General features: G+C 58.5%; 6 protein-coding genes across 6 annotated transcripts, besides 1 other annotated feature; all 6 read left to right on the top strand.

Annotated features, from left to right (window-relative positions):
- Nucleotides 1–158: part of a repeat region that runs on past the window's edge.
- A 626-nt stretch (nucleotides 159–784) lies between these two features.
- Nucleotides 785–2,224, top strand: LPMP_323320 (pyrroline-5-carboxylate synthetase-like protein; the record flags this gene model as incomplete). Its single annotated transcript, XM_010703714.1, has 1 exon — nucleotides 785–2,224. One exon carries the CDS (start codon nucleotides 785–787, stop codon nucleotides 2,222–2,224), a length of 1,440 nt encoding a protein of 479 aa, XP_010702016.1.
- A 1,340-nt stretch (nucleotides 2,225–3,564) lies between these two features.
- LPMP_323330 (hypothetical protein) lies at nucleotides 3,565–10,392 on the top strand (the record flags this gene model as incomplete). Its single annotated transcript, XM_010703715.1, has 1 exon — nucleotides 3,565–10,392. The coding sequence occupies one exon, from the start codon at nucleotides 3,565–3,567 to the stop codon at nucleotides 10,390–10,392; it is 6,828 nt and encodes a 2,275-aa protein (XP_010702017.1).
- A 1,961-nt stretch (nucleotides 10,393–12,353) lies between these two features.
- On the top strand, nucleotides 12,354–14,804 carry LPMP_323340 (hypothetical protein; the record flags this gene model as incomplete). The annotated part of the gene is made up of 1 exon (XM_010703716.1): nucleotides 12,354–14,804. One exon carries the CDS (start codon nucleotides 12,354–12,356, stop codon nucleotides 14,802–14,804), a length of 2,451 nt encoding a protein of 816 aa, XP_010702018.1.
- Nucleotides 14,805–16,467: 1,663 nt separating this feature from the next.
- LPMP_323350 (NADH dehydrogenase subunit NI8M, putative) lies at nucleotides 16,468–16,965 on the top strand (the record flags this gene model as incomplete). Its single annotated transcript, XM_010703717.1, has 1 exon — nucleotides 16,468–16,965. One exon carries the CDS (start codon nucleotides 16,468–16,470, stop codon nucleotides 16,963–16,965), a length of 498 nt encoding a protein of 165 aa, XP_010702019.1.
- A 982-nt stretch (nucleotides 16,966–17,947) lies between these two features.
- LPMP_323360 (mitochondrial RNA binding protein, putative) lies at nucleotides 17,948–19,975 on the top strand (the record flags this gene model as incomplete). The annotated part of the gene is made up of 1 exon (XM_010703718.1): nucleotides 17,948–19,975. The coding sequence occupies one exon, from the start codon at nucleotides 17,948–17,950 to the stop codon at nucleotides 19,973–19,975; it is 2,028 nt and encodes a 675-aa protein (XP_010702020.1).
- Nucleotides 19,976–20,882: 907 nt separating this feature from the next.
- LPMP_323370 (hypothetical protein) lies at nucleotides 20,883–23,993 on the top strand (the record flags this gene model as incomplete). Its single annotated transcript, XM_010703719.1, has 1 exon — nucleotides 20,883–23,993. The coding sequence occupies one exon, from the start codon at nucleotides 20,883–20,885 to the stop codon at nucleotides 23,991–23,993; it is 3,111 nt and encodes a 1,036-aa protein (XP_010702021.1).
- Nucleotides 23,994–24,091: the final 98 nt, after the last annotated feature.

A 24,091-nucleotide genomic window follows, 5' to 3' on the forward strand; every position in this document is an offset into this window, starting at 1 on the left:
CGTAGTCATGGCCGCACGTCTTTTGCACACACAGAGTCAGCTCAGAACTGTCCGCCAACACGAAAAGTTCTTCTAGTCGTATGCCTGTGGGCAGGCGGCAGACTCTTGGCTTCCCCTGAAAGAGTGAGCACTAGACCCTGACACCGCGCACTGAGGTGGCCGGCATAGCCAGGGATACTGAATGCGAGCAGAATCGGAAGAGGAAGAAAACAGCATGCGCTTGCTGCTGATACCACTCTCTGTGCTGTGTAGAGTTGCTGCTGAGCGTGAGGTGGAGTGGTGTGTTGAGTCGTCTTGCAGCAGTCGTGCACGACTGCCGAAGCCTTTGAAGGAGAACGGGCACGGTACAGAGCCCCTGCTAACTTCACACAGGTGTGCACCTCGATTTCATGGTACCCCTGATTTCTGCGGCTGCTTAGGTCTGTGCTCACAACACCTGTGGAGGGCCGCCTCCGCCGTTTCATACCTCCTTTCGTTTGTCATGCCTTTTTTCTCGCCTCTCCGCGTGTGTGTATACCCTCCCTTGTACTCACTCATCACTTGATGGGCTGCTACACGGTCTGCGCCACTTGCGCGAGGCTACAAGTAGAGCTCCCCCGTCGCCGCCTACTGTCGGTCCTGTGCGTGCGTGTGCGTTTTGTTTCCCATTCTTTATTTTTCTCCTTTCGAGCTGTTTCGTTAGCTGCAGTAACGTAAAACTCACCAAGACACTTGATAGCTGGACACTACCCTTCACTCGGCCTGTGTGTGTTCGGTAGGGATATACACGTACGCCATCGCTATTATGGCGTCCGCAGATTTGGAGAGAGCAGCGGATGTATCGGCAATGCGGCACCTCGCAGAGGAGGCGCGCGCCGGTTCCTCTGCCCTGAATGAACTCACCGGTGCTGAGCGACAGGCAATGCTGCGCGCGGTGGCTAAGGCACTGCAGGCCAACGAGGCCCGCATTCTCGCGGCGAACCGAGAAGACGTGGTAGCAGCCCAAGCAAACGCTATTTCAGCCCCGCTGTTAAAGCGATTGGAGCTAACGACGAGCAAGCTAGCCACGCTGGTAGAGGGCATCCTAACCTTGGCGGACATGCCAGACCCGATTGGGCAGATTCTTTCTGCTCGTGAGCTGGACAACGACCTGCTGCTGCTCAAGCAGACAGCCCCGATTGGGGTGATACTAGTCGTGTTCGAGTCCCGCCCTGACAGTCTCCCGCAGACTGCTTCTCTTGCCCTCTTCTCCGGAAATGGGCTTCTCCTCAAGGGTGGGCGTGAGGGGGAGCACTCGAACGCGGTGCTGCACGACGTAATCGTCTCGGCTGTGGAGTCCAGCACTCAGGGACGCGTGCCACGAGGGGTGATTGGGCTGGTAACGTGTCGAGCTGACGTATACAGTCTTCTACAGCTGGATGCGCACATAGACCTTGTCGTGCCTCGTGGAAGCAATGCGATGGTGCAGAGCATTCAGCGCTCCACCCGCATTCCGGTGCTGGGCCACGCTGATGGCATCTGTCATGTGTACGTGCACAAGGACGCTGACGTGGATGCAGCGCTGACCGTGGCAATCGATGCGAAGCTGAACTACCCGGCGGCGTGCAACGCGGCAGAAACGTTGCTGCTGCACCGAGATCTTCTCCAGTCCCCCGCTCACGGCACCACAGCGGCGCAGTTCCTTCTCCAAGGCATGATGGAGGCGGGCGTGTCCTTCTACGCCGGTCCACAGGCCATCGCTGCAGGGCTGGCAGGTGAGCCTGCTGCTTCTCTTCACATCGAGTACGGCGATGCGCACATGACTGTGGAGGTTGTCGATGACTTGGCGGCGGCTATCGCACACGTGAACCAGCACGGATCGCACCACACAGACGCCATTCTGACTGCTGACAAGGCCACCGCAGCAGAGTTTCAGCGGCGAGTCGAGAGCGCCTGTGTGTTCCACAACTGCTCTACTCGCTTTGCAGACGGGTTCAGGTTCGGCCTCGGGGCGGAGGTGGGAATCAGTACCGCCCGTATTCACGCTCGCGGTCCTGTCGGCGTCGAAGGGCTGCTAACCCAGAAGTGGATCTTGAAGCCGATAGCGTTGTCGCCTCAGGCGACGGAAGACGGTGTTGCTGCAGCTGCAGCTAGCGCGCCGTACGCGACAGTGACGGAGTTCCAGAAAGGGGAGCGTTCCTTCACTCATAGGGATGTCACCCGGAAGCTTCAGGACGAAGCGGCTGGGATGCAATTGGGCGCATGAGAAGAGACCCTGCCGCTGCTGCAGACCGTTCGATAGGGTGGGGCTTGTCTCCTTTCCCTCTCTCTTGTCACGCAACGGACTGCGGACGGAAGGAAGATGATGACGAGCCGATGTTGTGTATACGATAGGTGCTAGTACGCGTTGTTGGGCACCCTATTCGTGTGTTGTGGTTGTTTTCATTTTCTTTGTGATTTTCAATACTTCCTGGCAGTGCGTGTGCTTGTGTGCTACAGCTGTGGGTACCATGCGGCTTGGGTGCCCCCTGCTTGGCTTGCCTGTTGGCGTCCACCTGTATGTTCCTGTGTGCTTGTGTGGCTGCGCACCCCTCTACAGCCTCAGCAAGCCACTTGGAGATGAGCACCTGTTACCTCGTAGCCTATCGCTCCTTCCTCTTCCTTGATCATGAGGATATGCACGGATGTAACCCCCCCCCTCCCCACACACACACACGAAGAAAACCAGAGAAGAGGTGCTCTGTGTTGCAGCCATCCTGTCGGACTTGCTGGTTGTGTGAATTGAGCCCATCCTGATACATGCACCACTCGCACATCAAGAGCGGCAAGTACTGCCCTTCTGAATCTGAGTTGTCCTCATAAGAGAGCTGTTCGCTGCGGCATGCGCACGCTGGTGATGATACATGCACAGGCGCGTGATCAAGTGGCGGATCTGTAGCAACGATTGAGTCGGCTACACATAGTCTTTAGATGTAATCGCCCCACGTCTCGTAGGCCGCGCGTGCATGTCCCTGCTTCTTATCCCCAACACACTCATGCCTGTTGCCTAGCCTTTCCTCGGCTATTTAGCTACTCCTTTCCCATCCTCTCGATTCTCTCACTGGATGTACTTACATCTCCGCTGTCGGTATGGGCGTCTCTTTCTCTATGTTTGTGTGTTCGTTCTTCCTCCTTCCTCTCTCTCACCCCTTAGCGCATACGAGGCGTGCATGTAAAGTTGTTTAGCGTCTTTTTCTTGCTGAGGTGCCGATTCCATCGTTTGCTGCCGCTTCAGCAAACACACACTGATAAAGGGATGTCGACACGACTTGATAGCCCCCCTCCCTCCCCGTCTTCTGTCCTCACCGCCCACGAACACCACCATCCAGCATAGGCGCATTCTTCTCGCTTCACGATTCATATATACACCGCGCGCGCTGTTGTTTTCCTTTGCGCGAGCCGTTCGACCTCCTCCCACTCTGTATCCTGTGCTCATAGCTGCGTGCATTCTCTACGGCCCATTACTTCTCTCTTCTCCCTTGTTTCGCCGAGAGGCACGGAGGAAAGAGAAGACAGGCGCAAACAACATCAACTTTGTGTGCTACTCTCTTCAGTGAGTTGTTCGATATGACATCCACAGTACATCACTACTCTCCTGCCAACTCGCCGCCAGTTGAAGGTGAGCTGGATGGCCGCGAGACGGCGCACGAGGTGGAGGTACTGGAACTGCAGGCTCTTCAAGCAGAGCGTGATGGCGAGGGTGGGCGCAGCGTAATGCTCATGGAGCGCGCGCTGCAGATGCGCTGCCGCCTGGTGAATCGGCTGCGCGAGAAATGGACAAATGCCGCGTCAGAGCCGGGCTCGTCGTCGGACGCTGGCTCCCATCGCATGTCTGTTTCCGCAAAGCCGGATACGGTGGGTGAAGCAGATCTTCTTCAAGAGTATCATGCCCAGTGCGGAGAGCTCTACGATGTAGCTGAGCGCCTTGTGGTGCGCTGTAACGTGATTGCTGTCGAACACTTTAAGAGAGGCGCATTCTCGGAAGCCAGCCCACTGCTCGAGTACGCGATGCAGATGACGGAGGATGGGGCGTACCCGCTATGCGAGGTTGAGGAGCGACGGCGACACCTGCGCGGAGTCACGCTCAACAACATCGGCTGCATGGAGCGCCGCCGCGGCCACTTCTCTGAGGCCCTACAGTACATGAAATCGTCGATGGAGATGACTGGGGTTGAGTCACCTGTGGCCTACATGAACACCAGTGCCATTCTCATTCAGCTCCGTCTCAGCGAGGAGGCGGTGCGCATGGCAGAGCGCTCTATCGAGCTGCTCTACCAAACACCTGAAGACCCGTCGTTGCTGGCAGTGGCGCATCACAACCTGGCCATGGCACTTGAGCCTGTAGATCCGTTACGGTGCTTGGAGGAGTATGCACTAGCATACCGTACGGCCTGTTCCACGCTGGGACCGGAATGTGAGACAACTCGCTCTATTCAGCGCAGCTGGAGGCGATATGAGATGACGCGCGTCACCCCGGCAATGGGGCCGTTCTTCTCGCCCGATGGTCGCGCCGCTGCATCTGGGTTGCGTGGGCCCATTGGTACTGTGCCAACCAAGCATGCAGCCACCGCACCGCGCTGCTTGCCTGCGACGGCGCCGTCGCGCACAAACAACTCTAAGAGCGGCGGTGCGGACTCCCCAATGTACGTGGTGGAGCTCTTTCCACACCCCTTTCTACCCAGCGCGTCGACCCCGTCCGTGTCGAAGGCGCCACGGGATGTGACGCCGATCTACCGCCCCGCAGTGGTGCCTCGTCGTCCTCTCGTCCCTGAACCGCCGCCAGGTGTAACGACCTCTTCCTCCAGGCGTAGCCGTGCGCCACACTCGCAGCCTCACCCCCAGCGGCAAGAGCAGCGCCAGCAGCAGCGACGTCCGTATGGGACAGAGAAGGCGACGCATACCTCGCGACTGTCCACCCGTACTGCTGTGGCAGCCCCACGACAGTCATCTGTCAGCCGAGCAAACGAGCCCGAGGCGGCAGCCGGTAGCGGTCGTGTCGCCGCTGCAATGGCGCCGTCTCCTCCGCCCTCTCGTCAGCAACAAGTGACTGCGCCGCGACGCTACTCTCCTGTCACACGAGCGCACGAGTCGTCACGGGAGTCACCACCGCGCACAGGCATCCGTCAGGGCCGCTTGTCAGCGCAAAGGGGCACTGCGGCTGTGCCCACCACGCTCAGCGTGCCACACAAGCTGGAGAAGAGCACATCCCACCATGTCCATGAGCGGTCGACAAAGCAGACGACGCCTACTGCGTTATCGTCTACCTCTGCGCAGCCACCAGGGCGCGGGTCGCATTACCCCACAAAGGAGAGCGGCAGCAGCAACCATACTCTTCCCCTGCGACCACCGCGAGATCTCCCGCCATTGCAGACCGCCGCCGCTGCAGAGCCGCCTGTGGTAGCACCAAAGCCGTCGTACTCCCGCTCGTCACGTGACGCGAAGGCAAATCTACTGCTTCCGCTAACCTCGGCGTCGGTTTCTCTCGAGTCGGACCCGCTGACGTTTCTGCAGAATCGACTCGATGTTTTACTCCAAGATGAAGAGGAGCTGGAGCACAAGTATGCTCAGGCGACAGTGATTCAGCGGCACTACCGCGGCCGCCTGGCCCGCCGGCGCGTGGCAACGCTCCAAGCGACCCGCGTGAGTGATGCACGGCTCGCCCAGCTGCGACGCCACATGCTGGCGCGTCGAATTCAGCGAGCGTTTCGGCGCAGGCGCCGTCATAGCTGCTACCCTCTTGCATCTGGTCAGCTGGGCCGCTACGCAGCAGTCGGAGGCCGACATGGTGCTCAGCACCGCACGGCTACACAGCTGCAGCGAATAGCGCGCGGCTGGCTGGCGCGGCGCCATTACACGCAGCTGCGACAGTACGCACGTGAGAGTCCAGCAGCCGCGAGCCGCATCCAGTGTTGGATTCGCGCGTTGCAGGCGCGACGCCGCTACGCAGCCTTGCATGCTGAAAAAGCGCTGCAGGAGGCAGAGGCGCTGGAGCACGAGCGTCGGCAGTACGCGGCGACTCGTATTGCAGGCCAGTGGCTCACCTACGTACAACGCAAAGCGTGCAAGGTAGCCCTTCGCAACCGCATGATGGCCCGCGCCGCTGAGAATGCTCAACGCCGCACGAGAGCGACTATCTGCATCCAGTCGGCATGGCGAGGGTACCAGGCACGTCGGCTCTACCGCGGCACCTACTTGCGCACTTCCCAACTGCGTACGGCGCGGCTGGAGTACGAGCAGCGTCGTCAGGCTGCTGTGCGGCTGCAGTCATTTGGTCGGATGCTCATAGCTAGACAGAACGCAACGCCGCTGCTCACAACCGCGCGATTGCGAGCGGCTGCTGAGATTCGGACCCGCAGCCGTGAAGGGCTCGCCGCCATCACGATTCAATGTGCCTATCGCAGCCACGTGGCTCGTCGGGTGTGTGGCGGTAGGCGCCTAATGCGAAAAGAGCTGACTACCCAGGCCCTGCTGCAGGCACACACGGCAATTGTGCAGCGTACGGGAAGAGGCTACATGGCGCGGAAAGACGTGGGTACGAAGCTGTCGGCACTACAAGCTGAGGCAGACCGGTACGAACGTCGTCTGCGGGCCCTGAGGCAGCAAGATCTGGAGGCTGCACGGCGCTTACAGCAGGCCTTTGAGCTCAACGTCTCTGGTCTCCGCGAAGGTGAGGACAAGAAGCGGTGCGCTCTTGAGCTGACGGAGCAGCAACAGCGGCATCATCTACTCACACAGCGCAATGCATCGTTAGCGGCGACGAGTGAGACTGAAGCACAGCAAGAGGGAATGATAAGGGCTTCATTGGCAACTTTCCATAACTTTTCCCGCATCATCAAGGCGAAGAAGCGGCGTGCACTGCGCCAGGAGTCCCGAGACGCTTACCTAGAGCGGTGCGCGGCAGAGGATGCGGAGTTGCACAGGGAGGCGAGTGCGCGCGTGGTAACCGCCTTCATGCGTGGTGCCGCCGCGCGCAGCACTCTGCTGAGCCGAGCCGAGACGATGAGCTCGTACAACGATGCACGTGCGATGCAGGAGAAGGATGAGAAACATGTGGCTATGACGACGGATGATGACAACGGCGAGGATACGTATGCAGCCTCTGCTGAGGTACTTGGGCAGCTTGTCACGGAGCGTGCCGAGCTGGACCGGCTGCGACGCGCGGAGCGGCTGGCCTCTGAGGCCCCCACATCGACCTCGAGGCGCCCACTGACGGCGGAGCAGCTTGTCACGGAGCGTGCCGAGCTGGACCGGCTGCGACGCGCGGAGCGGCTGGCCTCTGAGACCCCCGCATCGACCTCGAGGCGCCCACTGACGGCGGAGCAGCTTGTCACGGAGCGTGCCGAGCTGGACCGGCTGCGACGCGCGGAGCGGCTGGCCTCTGAGGCCCCCGCATCGACCCCGAGGCGCCCACTGACGGCGGAGCAGCTTGTCACGGAGCGTGCCGAGCTGGACCGGCTGCGACGCGCGGAGCGACTGGCCTCTGAGGAAATGATGAGGAATGTGCGCGTAGATGAAATATCTGCAGTTGGTGACACGTCTTTCCTCTCTTCAGAGAAACCGATATGTAGCAGTGTCTTAGCGCGTGAGATGATGGCTTGTCAGAAGGCTGTCTGGCAGGCCGAGGTGGCAGCAGAGAAGCAGCGCCGTCAACAGCGCGATGCGCTGCATCGTGCCATATTCGAAGACAGGCAGCAGCGCATCGCATCCGCGACGGATGGGAAGGACCTTGCCCCCTATCGTATTAGCCGGATTCGCCGGCAGATGCGCTCTTTTGGTGAGTCGAACAAGATGGCCCTATCTTTACCTGCAGAGTCGTCCGAAGCTGAGGCAAACAACTGCCATGCGCGGCGTATTGCGCAGCTGCTTGTAGCTGTGCAATGCATCGAGAGCCACTTCCTTGGCAGGGGTGCTCGTAAGCACCTAACAGCGTTGCTGCGCATACGGGATGACTATCTCAGTGCTATGCAAACCTTTGACCGTGATGATGGGCCGGTTCTCACCACCTTGTGCCTACGTGAAGCTTTGGCGCGTGACCCAGACTTGCGAACGAGGGTTCTGCAGTCCGCCACTTATAGTTCTCCTTCTGGTTGTCGCAGCATTGAAAGTGTTCCGTCCTCAGCTTCGCCGAGCGCATCGTTGACCTCAAGAAAAACATTGAAAGGATATCTGCGCATCATCAAGGCGAAGAAGCGGCGTGCACTGCGCCAGGAGTCCCGAGACGCTTACCTAGAGCGGTGCGCGGCAGAGGATGCGGAGTTGCACAGGGAGGCGAGTGCGCGCGTGGTAACCGCCTTCATGCGTGGTGCCGCCGCGCGCAGCACTCTGCTGAGCCGAGCCGAGACGATGAGCTCGTACAACGATGCACGTGCGATGCAGGAGAAGGATGAGAAACATGTGGCTATGACGACGGATGATGACAACGGCGAGGATACGTATGCAGCCTCTGCTGAGGTACCTGGGCAGCTTGTCATGGAGCGTGCCGAGCTGGACCGGCTGCGACGCGCGGAGCGGCTGGCCTCTGAGGCCCCCACATCGACCCCGAGGCGCCCACTGACGGCGGAGCAGCTTGTCACGGAGCGTGCCGAGCTGGACCGGCTGCGACGCGCGGAGCGGCTGGCCTCTGAGGCCCCCACATCGACCCCGAGGCGCCCACTGACGGCGGAGCAGCTTGTCACGGAGCGTGCCGAGCTGGACCGGCTGCGACGCGCGGAGCGGCTGGCCTCTGAGGCCCCCGCATCGACCCCGAGGCGCCCACTGACGGCGGAGCAGCTTGTCACGGAGCGTGCCGAGCTGGACCGGCTGCGACGCGCGGAGCGGCTGGCCTCTGAGGCCCCCACATCGACCCCGAGGCGCCCACTGACGGCGGAGCAGCTTGTCACGGAGCGTGCCGAGCTGGATAGTGGCGTTAGCGTAGCGAAGAGAGGAGTTGGTGCAGAGATCGCTATAGTGCCAGATTCGTTGATGCTTGAGCAGCGGGTTGCAGAAGATATGGTGGCCGGCTACGTTAGGCGCCCAGAGAAAGTGGTTAGGGATGACGAAGTGCGACAGCCCCCGCGCCGATCGACTGAGCAGCAGGTTGCGGTGGAATGCTTGGCGTTGGGTCAGCTGGGACACCTCGAGCAAGTAGGAATGGAGGGTAAGAAGCTAGGCGGCCTTAGCCTCGTGGAATACACCTTGAGTGCCGCTGCTCTTCGTGATGAGATGGTACAGGGTTTCCAGCGCAACAGCGATATGGAGTGTACCTGGACGTCTTCATCGTCGGCATCATCTGGGCCATCGCACCGGGAGGACCTTACTTATGGAGAGGCATGTGATCGCTTATCGGTGTTTGCCGAGGTAGTACGAGACAAGAAAAACCTGCGCCAACGACAAGCTTCTCGCGACACTTATTTGCAAGACGTGGTCAACAAAAACACCTCTGATGTCGACGAGGAGAAGCAGCAGGAGGAGCGCGCATCAACACCTTTTGCGGGCGGAAGTGCGTGGCAGCTGTGCAGTGAGGAGGGTAGCTGCGACGATTCTGACACAGTGGATCAGGAGGCAATGCTCCAGCTGTACCGTCGAGAGCGCCGATCTTTCGTTTCCTCGTTGGTAGATAACTTTTCCCGCATCATCAAGGCGAAGAAGCGGCGTGCACTGCGCCAGGAGTCCCGAGACGCTTACCTAGAGCGGTGCGCGGCAGAGGATGCGGAGTTGCACAGGGAGGCGAGTGCGCGCGTGGTAACCGCCTTCATGCGTGGTGCCGCCGCGCGCAGCACTCTGCTGAGCCGAGCCGAGACGATGAGCTCGTACAACGATGCACGTGCGATGCAGGAGAAGGATGAGAAACATGTGGCTATGACGACGGATGATGACAACGGCGAGGATACGTATGCAGCCTCTGCTGAGGTACTTGGGCAGCTTTCGCTAATTTCATCTGCGGCTAGGAGAATTCAGCGCTTCGTTAGAGCCGTGCAGGCAGGGCGTATGCTGCGGGCGCAGCAGGAGTCCTGCCGTGCTTACCTCGAGGAGGAACGTGCAGTGGAGGAGATACTCCACTCAGCTGCGCTTACTATTCAGCGCTTGTACCGCAGACATCGGGCGCGGCGGCTGGCGGCCATGGCTATTGTGGAGCGTGATCTCTGCTTGCTGTCACCCCAGGAGTCGTGCGAGGCTAAGGCGGCGTGTGAAGTGTACGGGTGCGATATGGTGACGTCAGCATTGTCTTTTCGTGCTCACTCGCTGAGAGGTGTGATAAGCGGCTGCGCCGAGGCAGCGGCGACTTCTGCCTTCGCTCTACACCGTACTTCCTCGTCTTCCTGTTCGGAGCTGTGCGAGCTCGATAGCACCGCCATTGTGACAGTGGTGAGTGAAGCGCAAGAGGCAGCGTTGGATCAACTCGTACATCGTTCCTGAACTGCGCCTCTCTCTCTCTCGCATGGATGGAACGTAAAGAGTACTCACACGACTTTCCCCCTTTCCTGAACACATACAGTTCGAAGAACCGTGGGCTCTGTGGGCGTGCTGAGCTTTTTCCGACACCCTGTTTCTCTGTTTTCTTTTCTATCTCCTGGTACTGTGCTTTCATCTTGTATGTGTGATTTACTCGAAAAGCGAGCGATGTGGTGGATGGTGGTGTGTGGTGTGTCTGTGAAGTGTGGCGACTGTCACCGCCGCACCTCGCAGCCTCACTGATTGCCAAGAGAGCGTGACCAGCGCTATTCCTTGTTGCTGTCCTCCCCCCTCTCCCCCCTCTCTCCCCTCTCCCCCCTCTCTCCCCACCACACCCGCATTTTTGGTGTTGGAGATGATATTTATGGACTTTTTCTCTCTTTTATTCTATTCCCGTTGCCGGTGATGGTTTTCCATGCTCTGTTGTTCTTGGCCATGTTCGTTGGTGTGTGTGTGTGTGTCCTTCTCTTGTCGCTCTGCGTGCCTACCGTGTGTATGTGCTGATGCGTGTGCACCCCCTTTCTTTCCCCTTGATGTGGAACCACCATGTACAGAAAATCAGCAGAGAGGGGAAATGGGGTCACTCTCTGTTTTTCTTCTTCCAATGTATCCTTTTAGACCCTGCAGTCTCCCCTCCTCACACTCGCCCCTATTGCCCGCTCTCTCTCTCTCTCTTTCTCTTTGTTTCCTTGATGTAGCCTGTATAGGAGGAGCGCACGAGGGCAGTGCTGAGCAATGTTTCTCTTGTTCTTTTATCTTAGAAAGCAGAGCAGTCCACTGATCCATGTTTATTTCATTGCCTTCCTCCGCCTCTCGCTCTTGTTTTCGGTTGTTGAAGTGTGTTCTCCTTGATCTCTCTTTTCTATTGTGTTTCTCCTCTGGATGTTCGTTGTCGCTTTGCCGCCCTTCTCCCGTCACGTCTCCTGCACTGTTCCACTTTTTCTCACTCTGTGGATATGAACCACCTCTACCTCCACCACCGCCACCTTCCCGTCCTGTCCCCCCCCCCTGCCACTTCGGTGAAGAGTGCCACTCCATTTTTTTTCCCTTTCCTCCGCTCTTCGCTGCACTTCCACTAGAGTGTTGGAGAACAGAAGAGCGGCATAAATACGTCGCAGGCAAGCCAAACAAACGGAGAGAAGGGGAGGGGGCGGTGGGTGGGAAATACCCACGTCTCCGTCTCTTTGTATTGCACTCTCGTTGTGCGTCGCCCTGTCTTCTCTTGCGTGTCCTTTGGATCTAGTTCTATTTCTTCTTTCGACTGAGCTCACTATGGAGTTGACCAGGTACACCACAGTGAAAACACATACACCAATAAACGAAACAACGCGCACTCGATTCCCCCAGGAAGGCTGACAGCGTCTCCCCCTTTCCCTTCATTCCCCCTCCCTCTCTCTCTCAGTGTAACGCACCCGCTTTCTCGCTTTCGTGCGTCTGTACAGTTTTTGAGAAGAGGGCGGGGGGGAGTGGAGGTGGGGGGGGAGTGTGTGTTTTACGCTTGGGTGGATCTCTGTCCTCAGTTGAAACGTGCGGATGACTCTCTGTCCCGATCATGGAAGGCTTCGCATCGCTCTCTCCGCGTGCATGTAATGCGTGCAGGCGTATGCACTCTTTCAAGGCTTCTTATTGGTTGATCACTTCGACTCTGTTTTCCCTTCTCCTCCTTCCACCTCTCTTTCCTCACTGGCCATGCCTTTCGCTACTTCTTTCGCTCTTTTTCTCCCCTTTTCGAAAATGTGCAAGTGCGCTCAACACAACACACCGAAGTGCACCACTTGGCGGGGGAGTTTCTGTGCGAGAAGGGAAGCATAGGGCTGTGCGTCTTAGTGTCTTTCGCTTCTGTTCTTTTCCTTACTTGCCGCCACGCATCCCCGCGTCATCGACATCCGCGTTGTGCTCCTCTTCGTCATAACTTCTTTGTTTCGATGATCTTCGATCCGTGCGGCGATTTGCTCAAGGACTACAGCGCCTTCTGCGAGTCTCTTCGAGTGACGGAGAGGGAGGACGTGTATAGTGCTATTCGCACTCGTGTCGTCCAAGTGCCGCCGTTGCCTGCGGACGCGCTAGAGACGCCTGGAGGGGCCGGCGGTGATGCTAGTGATGCAGCGGACAAGCATCTGGTGTCAGCCAATGCGAATGCGAAAGGGTTGCGCTCGTCGAGTAGGACTGCTTCCAAGGAGAAGGAGAAGACCAGCAGTGGCGGCAAAAACAAAACCCTTCCCAAGGGCTCACTGGAGGCTGTGCCAAAGCGTGCGGAAGAGGAGGCGCCACCTCAACTCCCGGAGACGCCTACTACAACTTACATCTCACTCCACTACCCCGTCTTCTGCTTGAACCAGCGGGATATGATGCCGCTCGCTCGCGCCATCCCGCACTGCCCCTCGTTGCTCTCAGTGGAGCTAATCGGGTGCGGGCTGAGCGCGCAGAGCTACATGCAGCTAGTGGAGGCGGTGTATCGAAGTCCGCGCGTCTTGTCTGTAGCAGTGGATTTCAATCAGCACATCGGTGGCGCTTCTTGCACAGCCCTCCCTATCGACAAGGCGAAGCACGCAGGTGTGCCTGCTAACGCGCGAGGGCAGGGTGGATTCGTGATTGACCCGACTCTGCGAAGTATTACATCACCGTTACTCGGCGATGCGCTGGAGATGTCAGCCACCGGCTTGTGCAGCTTCTCCTTCGCCTCAGGAAACTCACAGGAGCGGCCCTTCAGTTTGGGCACAGCCACTGTATTTCCTGCTGGTGGTACGAGCGCGGCTGAAACGGCGACCAGCGGTGACCGCAACGGCGCTCGTGCTGTCAGGAGTGACTCGAAATCGGCAGTCATGCGCAATAGGGGGCCGTCGCAGAGTGAGGCAGCGGATGCGTCAATCACCGTCAGTACCGAACTTCAGAGGGTTGGGAAGACTGGCGACGAAGACCACGGGGGGAGCAGCTCAGTGCTGTACTTTTACCCGACGCAGTACTGCGGTGTGGATCAGCTGCCCACGCAGCTGGAGCTGCAGCTGCAGGAGGAGATGGAGAAGAAAGGGAAGGTGGATGGCAAGCGACTGCAGCAGGTGCAGACTCAACGTGATGCCATGCGCATTTTCAATCAGCAGAACCGCATGGAGGTTCCCAGAACATGGGACGGCATCCTCTTCACAGGCATCCGTCGACTCAGCTTGCGCGGAAACGGTATCGACGACGCGGCCGTAGCTCGCATCGTGGGCGTGCTACTAAACAACCCGCGTTCGCAGCTCGAGTCGCTCAACCTCTGGGGGAACGACATCACGGACATCGGCGCCACGGAGCTAGCCCGGTTGCTGCGTCATAGTCAAGACATCCGCGTCTTAGATGTTGGCAACAATAAACTGAGCGACACCGGACTTCTGGAGTTGATTGACACGTTCCGCATGCAGCAGGTTACATCGCCGGAAAAGGTACTTGCGGCGCGGCGTGCCTACTTGATGAGACGAGGCGCGACAGATGAGGGGCGCAAGGCTGCGAGCCAGCCGTTGTTGGTCAGCGACATCCCAAGCTATGAAGATCTCTACGCCTACTGGTGGTACACGCAGCAGCAGCAGCAGACGTCAAACCCATGCACGACTGATCGTAGCGGCGCCGAGGATGGCATATCCCAGGTGCACGGCAACTTGTCTCTCTCTTCCACTCCCTGTCTGCCTCTGCCACCGCCTCCTCCGCAGCGCGACGCATCGCTCAGCCCCAGCTCCTCCGCAAGCACGAAACGGTCCTCTTCGGTGAAGAGCAAAACCACCAAGTCGGAACCCGTTCCTGGAGGCTACAGCGGCGGGTCGACGGCAGCTGCCTCAGCGACACTGTCCTCCTCTGCTGCGAGGGCAGCAATGCGTCCTACGGCGGCCTTCGACAGAGACTGCGTGCGGGTGTACCACCTCGCCGAGAGCGACTCGTCCATCCGCGTACCAGGCAACACAATACTGGAGGTGCTGAACATGGAAGAGAACCGCTACGTCACCATCGTTGGCGTGCGCGAAGCTGCGCGGCGACTTGCCCTACGCGAGCCAGCAACGACGGCGGAGGTGTTATCCATGGTTGAGGTTCGAGAAGTGCATGGGACCCTGTCACTTCCCTCGTCTTCGCCGCAATCCACCGCCGGCTCGAGCACGGAGGGGTGTGGTAAGCGTATCCCCGGCGGTACCCACCGTATCACAGCCGCCGGATCGCCGCCGGCCCTGACTCTGTCCACGGTGATTCACCCGCCCGAGCTGCACTGTGCTGGGCTGCGGCTGCGCGTCTGCGCCGTGCGATGCCACCGTGAGTCTGATCGCAGGACATGGCCAGAGATGGATGAGGTGCAGCAGCGTCTGAACGCTTCCCTGGAACAGTGGAATCGCTCTCGTGCCTCCTCGCGCGCATGATGCTAAGGATGAGAAGGATTGGAGGGGGGGACAGCTGCGGTGGCACACGCGCGGAAGGAAGAGACTAACCACGTGAGCCAGTTGCACTGAGTGCTGGTGGTGCGTGCCCCAACGCTGTTGTCACTGGCGCCGCATACGAGCAAACACGCACCCAAGCAGAGGCACCGACGTACACGTGCATCTGTACCCACAGGCACCACTGTACCATCGTCCAGTATACCTCCAAAAGGGCCCTCTTTTTTTTTCTTTGCTGCTGTCGTGTGCTCTCTTCTCTGCCTCTGCATCTTTCGTTACCTTCACGTCATGCTCAGCGGAGGTCACACTACCTTGACTCTACGCACGCGCGTGTGTGCGTGTGTATTCATGTTCACTGAGAACGAGCTCTTGGAGGACATCGACTAGCATTTTCAAGCTCGCGAGATCGTGCTACGCGTTGCTCACGTCAACAAGGTCACTCCACCGCTCCCTCTCTTTTTCACAGGGCGTCGTGGATATTTGCTGGCTATTGTGCCCTCCTGTTCTCTCACCGATAAACAGAGGAGCGCACACGTGCGCACGATCAGAAGTACGATGTAAACCAAGTAAAGCAGACAAGAAGAAACAATGAAGCGCAGCCATCATGTATGTACGTGTTGTCCGTTTGCCTTCTATGTTTTGTGCACATACGATACTGTGCGTGTGCGTGCGTCCTTCCCCTCTCTTCTAATTTCCTTCTCTTTCCTTTTCGCCCTCCCCCCTTCCCCCTCTGCCTCGAAGAGGTCACTGCTGCAACCACCGGGCGGCCAGAGGGTCCCGTGTGTATTAGTTGGCGGGGGAGGAGATGGATGAATGAAAGCAAGAAGGCGTCCTCAGTGGAGGGAGAGAGAGATGACTTCTCCCCCTTCCCTGCACCCCACAGCTTGAACGTGACGGAGCAGGAGATGTATACAGCGCTGCAGTAAGCCGATAGGCCCATCGCGCGATGGAAGGTTGTTAAGTGCTTCTCCCAACCTCTCCTCTGCTGCCTTGTTTCCCCTTTTCGGTGCGTGTCATCGCGGCATTCGCCCTGCCACCACCCTCTCGTGGCACATGTGTGGAACACTCCATCTGATGCTTTGGAGGGTAACACGTACACAACTGCATTCACTGGGTGCATCTTTTCTCTACTTCGCCTCACTTCTCTCTCCACCTGAAACCTTCGCTGCCCCCCCCTTTTCCCTCTTCCTCTCTGCCGCCTTCCTATAACCAACGCCTCAGTGCACCTCGGGCTGGAACAGCAGGATAAAAACGAGCAAGCGTCCCCCACACATACTTTGTAGGAAGGTACTGCCTTCCTCTTGCCTTCGGTGGCACGTCACTGTAACTCTCTCTCTCTCTCTCTCTCTCCTTCCTCTACCGTAGTGGTACTAGTGATAGCCAGAGGAGGAGAACGTAGGACATACTCTGTGTAGAGTGGCTTAACCAGAAGACGAGTGCATTCGCTCACGTATTCACGCACACGTGCACCTACACGCGCGCACTAGAAGTTCTACTGTGTGCGCTCCCCCCTCCTCCCCTTTCCGCCTTCTCTTTCCTTTGGTTCAGTGAACAACGAGCCGCATTTCAACCGGCGTTCCTCAGGTTACTTCTCTATTCCGCCTCCGCCTTTCTCTCCCCTTACCTTCTTCGTGCTACGATAGCCAGGATGTCGTGGCGAGCACGATTCACGCCGTGCGTGGGCTCCCTCACGGTGTGGCTCAACCCCAAGGACCCAAACTGCTTCGGCGTGCGCAATTGGTGGCGCAACAACCTGCCGGAGCTGCAGCTTCTGAATCCCTTTTGCACCTTCACAATACAGGAGCTTTCCTTCGGTGAGCCGCACATGTACATCAACTACACACCAACGGATCAGCGCATGATTCGCCTAGCTGGAGCGACGGAGGAGGAGTTCGAGGAGATTATGGAGGCATGCATTACGTATGGCATGAACCACGCCATTATCGAGCGTCCCCGCACCGACGACGGCGGCGACTTAGTGAACCAACCAGCCATCACATCCTTCGGCTATACTGAGAGCTTCACCGCGAAGCTGGAGGTGGCACCACCTGCGGACATAGGCCAGAAGACGACGGAAGGCGTTGATGATCCAGGCCAGAAGCCGCGCCTGTACCCTCGCAACGTGGGCTGCAAGCTGATGCCATAGTGGACCGGCTCACCTACCCACATATAGGGGAAGGACTGCTGAGCTGGTCTCTGCCAATACGTGTAGGTGCATTGCAGTGCAGTATCTCCACCATTATCACTCATGTCTACCTTCCTTCCACAGAGTTTTTCCCTTTCCCTTTCCTGATGCCTGAGACTGTATGGTCCCCACCTTCCTGCTCCTTTCAGCGTGCTTGAGAAGCATAAAAAGAAAGCGACGTAAAGAAGGCTTTCCCTATTGGACGACGAGTGTGGAAGCAGGGGAGGGGGATGGGGAGTGAGCTCTGTGGCACTGCGGCGCGCTGAGCCGAATGAGTTGATGTGGTCCGCTCAAAGACACGTATCGAGGTCAAGACAAGTTTGTGTGTACGCATGTGTGTATGTGCCCCGTGAAGGCGAAGCGGGGGAGGTGAGGCCGATGTGGAAAGCGAAGCCAACGCATGCGGAGGTGCCGGACACGCTTGCGCGCTTCTCTTATCATCACCTTTTACATATCCCTCCCCAAGTCCGTGTACCCCCCACCCCTCCACCTCCAGCAGTGTCAGCAGGGTTTGATCTCTCTTCAATGGTCATCGCTTTTATTGTGTGGACTCTGAATGAAACAATGAAACGAGCAAACTGAGATGAGACATGCAGCCGAAGGACGCCTATGCACCTTACCCCTTTAGCACCCCTTTAAGCTTCCTGCCTCCATTCACCGTCTCGTCCTGTCTTCCCTTTGTACCCGCCATGGGAGCTCGAGCCCCCCCTCCCCTCACCCCACACGCCTCATCATTTCTTCGTACATCTCACTCTCTCCCTGCCCATCTGTGCCACTGTCTAGCATATTTTGTTTGTTTTTGCTGGCGGCGGTAAGCCCTTACTCGTACGCCCATGGACGCGCGCGTCTGCACACGTACCTCTTATCTTTTGCACATGGACCTATCCGCCAAAAATAAACACTCTATAACGCGCTTATTCGTAAGGGAATCATCAGCGGACACATGCCCTCTTACACCCCATACGTGGCGCACACGAAGCGGGTGACTGCTCGATTGCGCGCACGCATGCACAACCAGTCGTTTGGAAATGCCCTCCTAGCCTCCGCAGCAGTAGAGAGGTCTGATTTGTCAAAAGTAGCGGACATGCGCCTGGGTGAATTGGTGGCACTTCGCGCAGACCACCAGCGCACGTTTGACCCGCTCTTCAAGCAGAAAGCGTTGAACCTCCTCCAGACCTTACCACTCAAGGCTGCGGCGGAGGATCCACATTTTTCCTACACCATGGGCGCGTTACGTGTGTGCGGGTACTTCAGCGCAGCGCAGTCCCCGGCAACCTTCAACTTGCTCAACCACGCCACACGACACACCTTTCTTCTCGATGCGTTCAGCATCTATCAGCTTTTCCTCTCACTGGAAGATATGCGTCATCCTCAGACGGCGGAAATACTGTCAATTGTGCTACCCCGCGTGACGGAGGTGGCGACTGACTGCACTGAAGGAGAGGCGCGCCTGATACTCGATATTTACTTCAAACACAAGCTGCTTACCGTGGAGCTCAGCGAGAGGCTTGTAGGTGTGATCATAGGCTCGGTGAACGACTTGAGGGGGAGGGATTTGATCAGCGCTGTGGCAGTGGTGCCGAGCATGGGCACTGAAAAGGTCGCGCGACGCTTTCTGGAGGCGGCGACACCGCGCCTTTGCCGCACCCTTCGAGAGACCACAGAGCACGCGCAACTTTACAGAGTGACTTACCTGCAGCCCGCTGACGGAGGCGACGCCTCCTCGGCCGCAGCGCGGTTGATGCTGAGACAAGACACCGACGATGAGCTGCCGCCGAATCCCGATCGAGAGACCCCGACAGAGAAGACACTTCGACGCAGAAAGGAAGAGAGCTGGCGTGCGTTTCTGATCACTCAAATCTATGATGGACTCAACTTGCATCGCGAGCTGCAGAAGAGCATAGCGTGGCTGTGCTGGGCACCGCGCCCGCTCCTGAATGAATTGGTGCGGTGCGCGCTTCTTTGGAGTGAGCCAGTCCTCGGCGGCTCACCAGGACAGTCTCTTGTAGTTCTCAAAGGCGAGTCAACTGGTGTGACTGCCTCCTCCTGCGCGGTGGCTGCAGACGGTGAGCTGGCGACAGGTGCGGAGGAGCGAGAAAAGTATGCCCGCGACCTGCCGCAGTTGCGCCGTCGCAGCCTCTGCCACTGTCTGAAAATGCTTCACTTCACGTCTTACAGGCACCTTCCTGCCCTCCGCCTCCTCTCTGCGCGAATCGCCGCAACGAAGGATGTCATGGGCATCGCATCCCCCCTGGTACTGGCTCGTGAGCTGTCACAAGCTGTAGAGGCTATCGCTTTTTTCTACGCGACAGACTGTGCCCCAGCCGTAACGGCAATCATCGATGACATTCTTGAGCACATCGAGTCTTCCATGAACGCACCGGCGCTACTAAATCGCTTTCGTGCCCTCTCCATCGAAGAGGTGAAGCTGGCTGAACGGGTGGTGCTGCGCGTGCTGCTCAGCTGTGCACGGTTGCTCTCCACGTACATCGCGGAGAAGGCGGAGAAAAGCACACTGGAGGCAGCACCTGCACAGGAGGAGGCGATGCGCGCCATCTTGACCCAAGCCACAACGCTTGCTATGTCACCCATCACCCGGGCCTACTTAGCGATGGGGCTGAGGCTCATTCACGTTCGTGAGGTGCAGCGAGAGGGAGATACAATTCAAGTGCAGAATTTTGTTGGCACCATGCATGTATTCTATGCGACCACCGTCATTCTGACCGTGGCTGCGCAGGCAGGCGCAGCACCGGCAGCGTTGGACATGGCCGCGCACGACATCCTGCGCGCAAACCTTAGGCAGCTCTTGCCGTGGGCACAGACGATGTCATCCATGCGGGTGGGCGAGATGCCGGAGGAGGCAGCGGTGGAGATGGCAAAGGCGCTGGTCCTGCTTAAGAAGTATCCAGAGATTATGGACACCCCGACCGGGACTATGACGCAGAGAGGAGGCAAAAAAGAAGAGCGTTGATGCTTGTGCTCGTCTGTGTACTTGTCCGTATCGAGGAGCTTGGCTTCGTGGCCGCTCTGTCACACACACACACACGTTGACTGTAATGAAGCGCCATTTTGTAGGTGTCCTCCACCGCCCATTCACCTCTGCTTCTCTCTTCTTCTGCCGCTCTTCCCTCCCTCCTCCACGCCCGTTGCCTCGCTGGGGTCCCCTACACCTGAAGGAAGGAAAATGAGAAAAAAGACAACGGCAGGTGACAATAAGCGAAATGAGCTCGCCTTGGTGTTTTGCTGACGTTGGCGTTGTGCCCAGCCACACAAACTCGCACACGTATTGTGGGCAGACATGGGCACTCGGAGAGAGAGGTGCGGCGTTAGGTTACCTCATAAGAGAGGCAAAGAAATCCTTGGCGCTGCGTAGGCATGGAAGGCGGAGGAAACGGAGGGAGGGAGGGAGGGAGCAGTCGCTGAGGCAAGCCCGCTCGAGTAGTGGGGGGCCGACACGGCCTTTATTTGCGTATTACGCCTGTTTCCTCCGCTGCACGAAGAGCATCCGGAGACTTTTGTTTTGCTTCTATTCTCTGGCATGTACGCACGCGTTTGCTTCTACGCGTACGTGCGTGGTAGGGGACATGCCTTCGCTTGAAACTTCTTCTACCTCACAGCGCACCATCTCCCTCTTTTCTTATTTTCATTATGTACGTCTTCCTCTTGACTCTTCTTTCTCTCTGAGCCTCTGCATCTTATGTATCGCTGCTTGCGATCTTGTCTTGTGCTTCCTCTCCGTGGCGGCCATGGGCCCATCCATCCCGTTGGTCCGTGCACCTGCATCTGTGTGTATTTCTGCATCAAGCACGCTGAAGTTTTTGCACAGGCAGCCCCGTACACATAGCCGCCTTACCCCTTCAGCGCTGACGGCAGGAGCGATGTTCTCGAATGAGCAACTGGTTAGCCCCGACTTTGATGAGGTGGCATACCTGCGTTATGCACTGCGCTCCGCCAACTACAACGCCGAACACGCACGGCTCGAGAGCTGCATCGCGGGGGTGAAGAGGGACATACAGTCCACTCTCGCCGTGCATGCAGACAGCCTCATTGATCAGGCGAGATGCACTTATAAGACACAACACGAGGTGACAGCGGTGCGCCAGAGCACAGATGCGTTGCAGAAGGCAGCTGGGCGGCTTCGCATTATGATTGAGGAACCGTACATGCAGCTGCAAAGCCGTGTGAAGGAGTTGGAGGCAACCCAGGAGGTAATGCAGCTACTCCAGGCAACACTGCGCTTCATTTCACTTGTGGCGCGACTACAAGAGCAGCTCGCTACCACTTCCGCCCTCGACATTGTGCGCTCCTCGTACACGCTAAAGGAGTTGGAGGAGGTGCTTCAGGACGGTGCGGTTCGAACCCTGCAGGTGGTCGAGGCGCAGCTGCCCGCGGTGGAGCGGCACGCGACGACCATACGGAGCAAGGCGCACGAGCTGCTTGCTATGACAGAGCTAACAGCGCCACCGAACAACACCAGCGCCGCCGGTGCTGTCACGTCCACGACTGCCTCCACATCCCGTCTGGCAGCTCAGGTGAGCACTGGGTTGCAGTGCGCCTATGTATTGTGCATGCTCTCTCGAACCGTGCAGAGCTTTATGACAGAGCGGCGTCGTGAGGTGCTGCGCACCATCATGCGGGAGCTCGATGTGCAGGCCATCGAGGAGCACATCTCCAGCGAGTACAATCGTCTTTCCCGCTCTGCGCTCAGCGGTCAAAGTGGCGCGGTGTCAGAACAAGCGGTGACGGCGCATGTCGTGCTGCAGCGCATTCAGAAGACTCTGTTTATCGCTGTGCAGCACACCCGATGCGTCATTTTGCTGTGGCGCTTGCTGCTTCAGCGGCGCGACACGCAGAGCCAAGAGGCGTACCTGTTTTCCATCGACTCGCCGGTGCAGCTCCTCGTGGAGTACTGGTCCACCATCACAGAAAAGCTGCGGGAGCGGATGAACAGCTTGCAGAAGCGGCACGCCATTCGACTTGCCTTGGTGAGCGCTTACCCGCGTTACCACCATCTGCTTGTCAGCTTCCTCAGCCGAACTGATGTGGCGGCTGCGACAGAGGGCCCGCTGAATGCTGGCGCGCCGGGTGGGGCTAGTACTGATTCCGTCGGGTCTACGGCGGCGGGTGGAGTTGGCCCAGCTGCGGCCTTTCTCTCGATCTACGTCACGCAGTGCGGCATGGGAGACTACCTCGACTTGATCGACGCCGTGGACGCTGCAGTGCGACACGGCGTTGCAGGGGGTGGAGGACAGGGTGCTCCCTACAGCATACCTGACGAGTCACCCTCTTCGGCGCTCCCAGGCACTGTGACGCTACCACGTACGGACACGCAGGACATGCGGCGCACGTGGCTGTCACAGGTTAGCGACGAGGCACGGGACGGCTTTAGGACGCATGTGCTGGACCGTCATCGCGAGGTCATTGGCGGTGTCTTCGCGCGCCTCTCCGGTGTTGTTCCGCCCTCTGCGGCAGCGGCCGGACAACCCGCCGCGGTCGCGCCGATGCCCATGCACGGCAGTTCCCGACCATCTATTCCAGCCCAGGTCAAAAGTCTGGATATGGCGGTCTACACGCGTCTGGTCAAGCAGGAAATGCAGACGTTCTGCCAGGATCCGCACATTCTTGATGTTTTGCTCGACTGCGTCCTCTCCACTCTGCGTCAGGTTCGGGCAAAGTTGACCGAAGCGATAAAGAAGTATCCACTGCCGCCGCTCCCGGCAGTGACGGCTGTACCGACGCTGGCGCAGGCAATGCACCTCTGCATCGCGAACAGCTGCACTACCCTTGCGTACGACTGTGCGACTGTCCTGGTGATGGTCCCTTACCACACTACTTCACAGACGGCTGGGGGCGGCGCTGGAGCAGGAGGCACTACTGCCGCCCCCAATGCCATGAGTGGTACTCACCCACACGCTCACCAGGACCCCTACGCGCTGATACTGGAGCAGGTTGGCACCAAGCGAATGGAGCTGCAGCAGCTCATTCATGCGTTTCACAGCATAAGCGAGCAGTCAACCAAGCCGTTTGCAGAATCGGCGATGGCGTTGCTGCTCCCAACGTTGACGCAGGCTGTCGATAATGTGCTTCGCCACGAGCTGGCACTGTCGTCTACGACTGTGTCTGCCTCAGCAGTGAGTGGAGAGGGAATGCGAGTGAGTCCGGCGATGCCACTGGGCAGCAGCAGAGGAGGGGACAGCCGCATGGCTCTTGTACAGCTCCAGTCACAATGTCGCCAGTTCACAGATCGCTTCTTCTTCCTGGTCGACGCGCGCACGGCGGGCTGGATGGAGACCTGCCAGTATGTCGCGGGTGCGCTGCTGGCGCGGTTGGTGACGCGGCTTGCCACAACGCCGCCACCGCCGACACTGCGCGGCACGCCACTCACCATTGCACCTGCGTACGCGCACACACTGCAGGTGATAGTGCCCCCGCTGCTTCAGTTCGTGCAGATGGTTCAATCTGCCGGAGAGGTGGGACGTACCACCTCTCTCCTCCGCGGTTGCGTGCGCCAAGTGGAGGGGTTCTACGAGACCTGCGGTGGACTGGACGCTACCAGCACCGGAGATGGCGCATCGGCTGCCGCAGCGCTTCGGGCAGCGGTGCTGGAACGGCTGCGACCGCCAATCCCGTACTTCTTTGCAAAGCTACTGGTGCTGCAGTACGGCCTCTTCACGATTGCTTCTGCGCCCTCGGCTGATTCGCAAGGTGCGGCCTCTCCGTCTGCCCTCGCTAGTGCACTTGGTGTGTCGGAGGAGGGTTTGTTGGAGTGCTTGGAAGGGGTGCTGCTTACTGAGAGTGTGGCGAGCACGATTGCCGCCTCCTCGAGCGCGGAGGGCTGTGGAGCGTCGGCTGCTGGCGCCACTAGAGCGAATCGAAAGGAAGAGGTGGTGGCAGCTGTGGATGCGTGTTTTCTCAAAGTTGTCGCTGCAGCACCGGACGAGTCGGTGGCTTTCCTGCAAGAGCTATGGGCCTCGATTGACGTGAAGTAATTGCTGCTTGCAATACCGCCCTCTTGTGGACTTTCCCTTATTCTCTGCGTATGCGAGTGTGTGAAGACACTGCCACACTTGTATGGTGTGTGGAGCTT

The sequence above is a fragment of the Leishmania panamensis genome (assembly GCF_000755165.1).
Source record: "Leishmania panamensis strain MHOM/PA/94/PSC-1 chromosome 32 sequence".
Lineage (NCBI taxonomy): Eukaryota > Euglenozoa > Kinetoplastea > Trypanosomatida > Trypanosomatidae > Leishmania > Leishmania panamensis.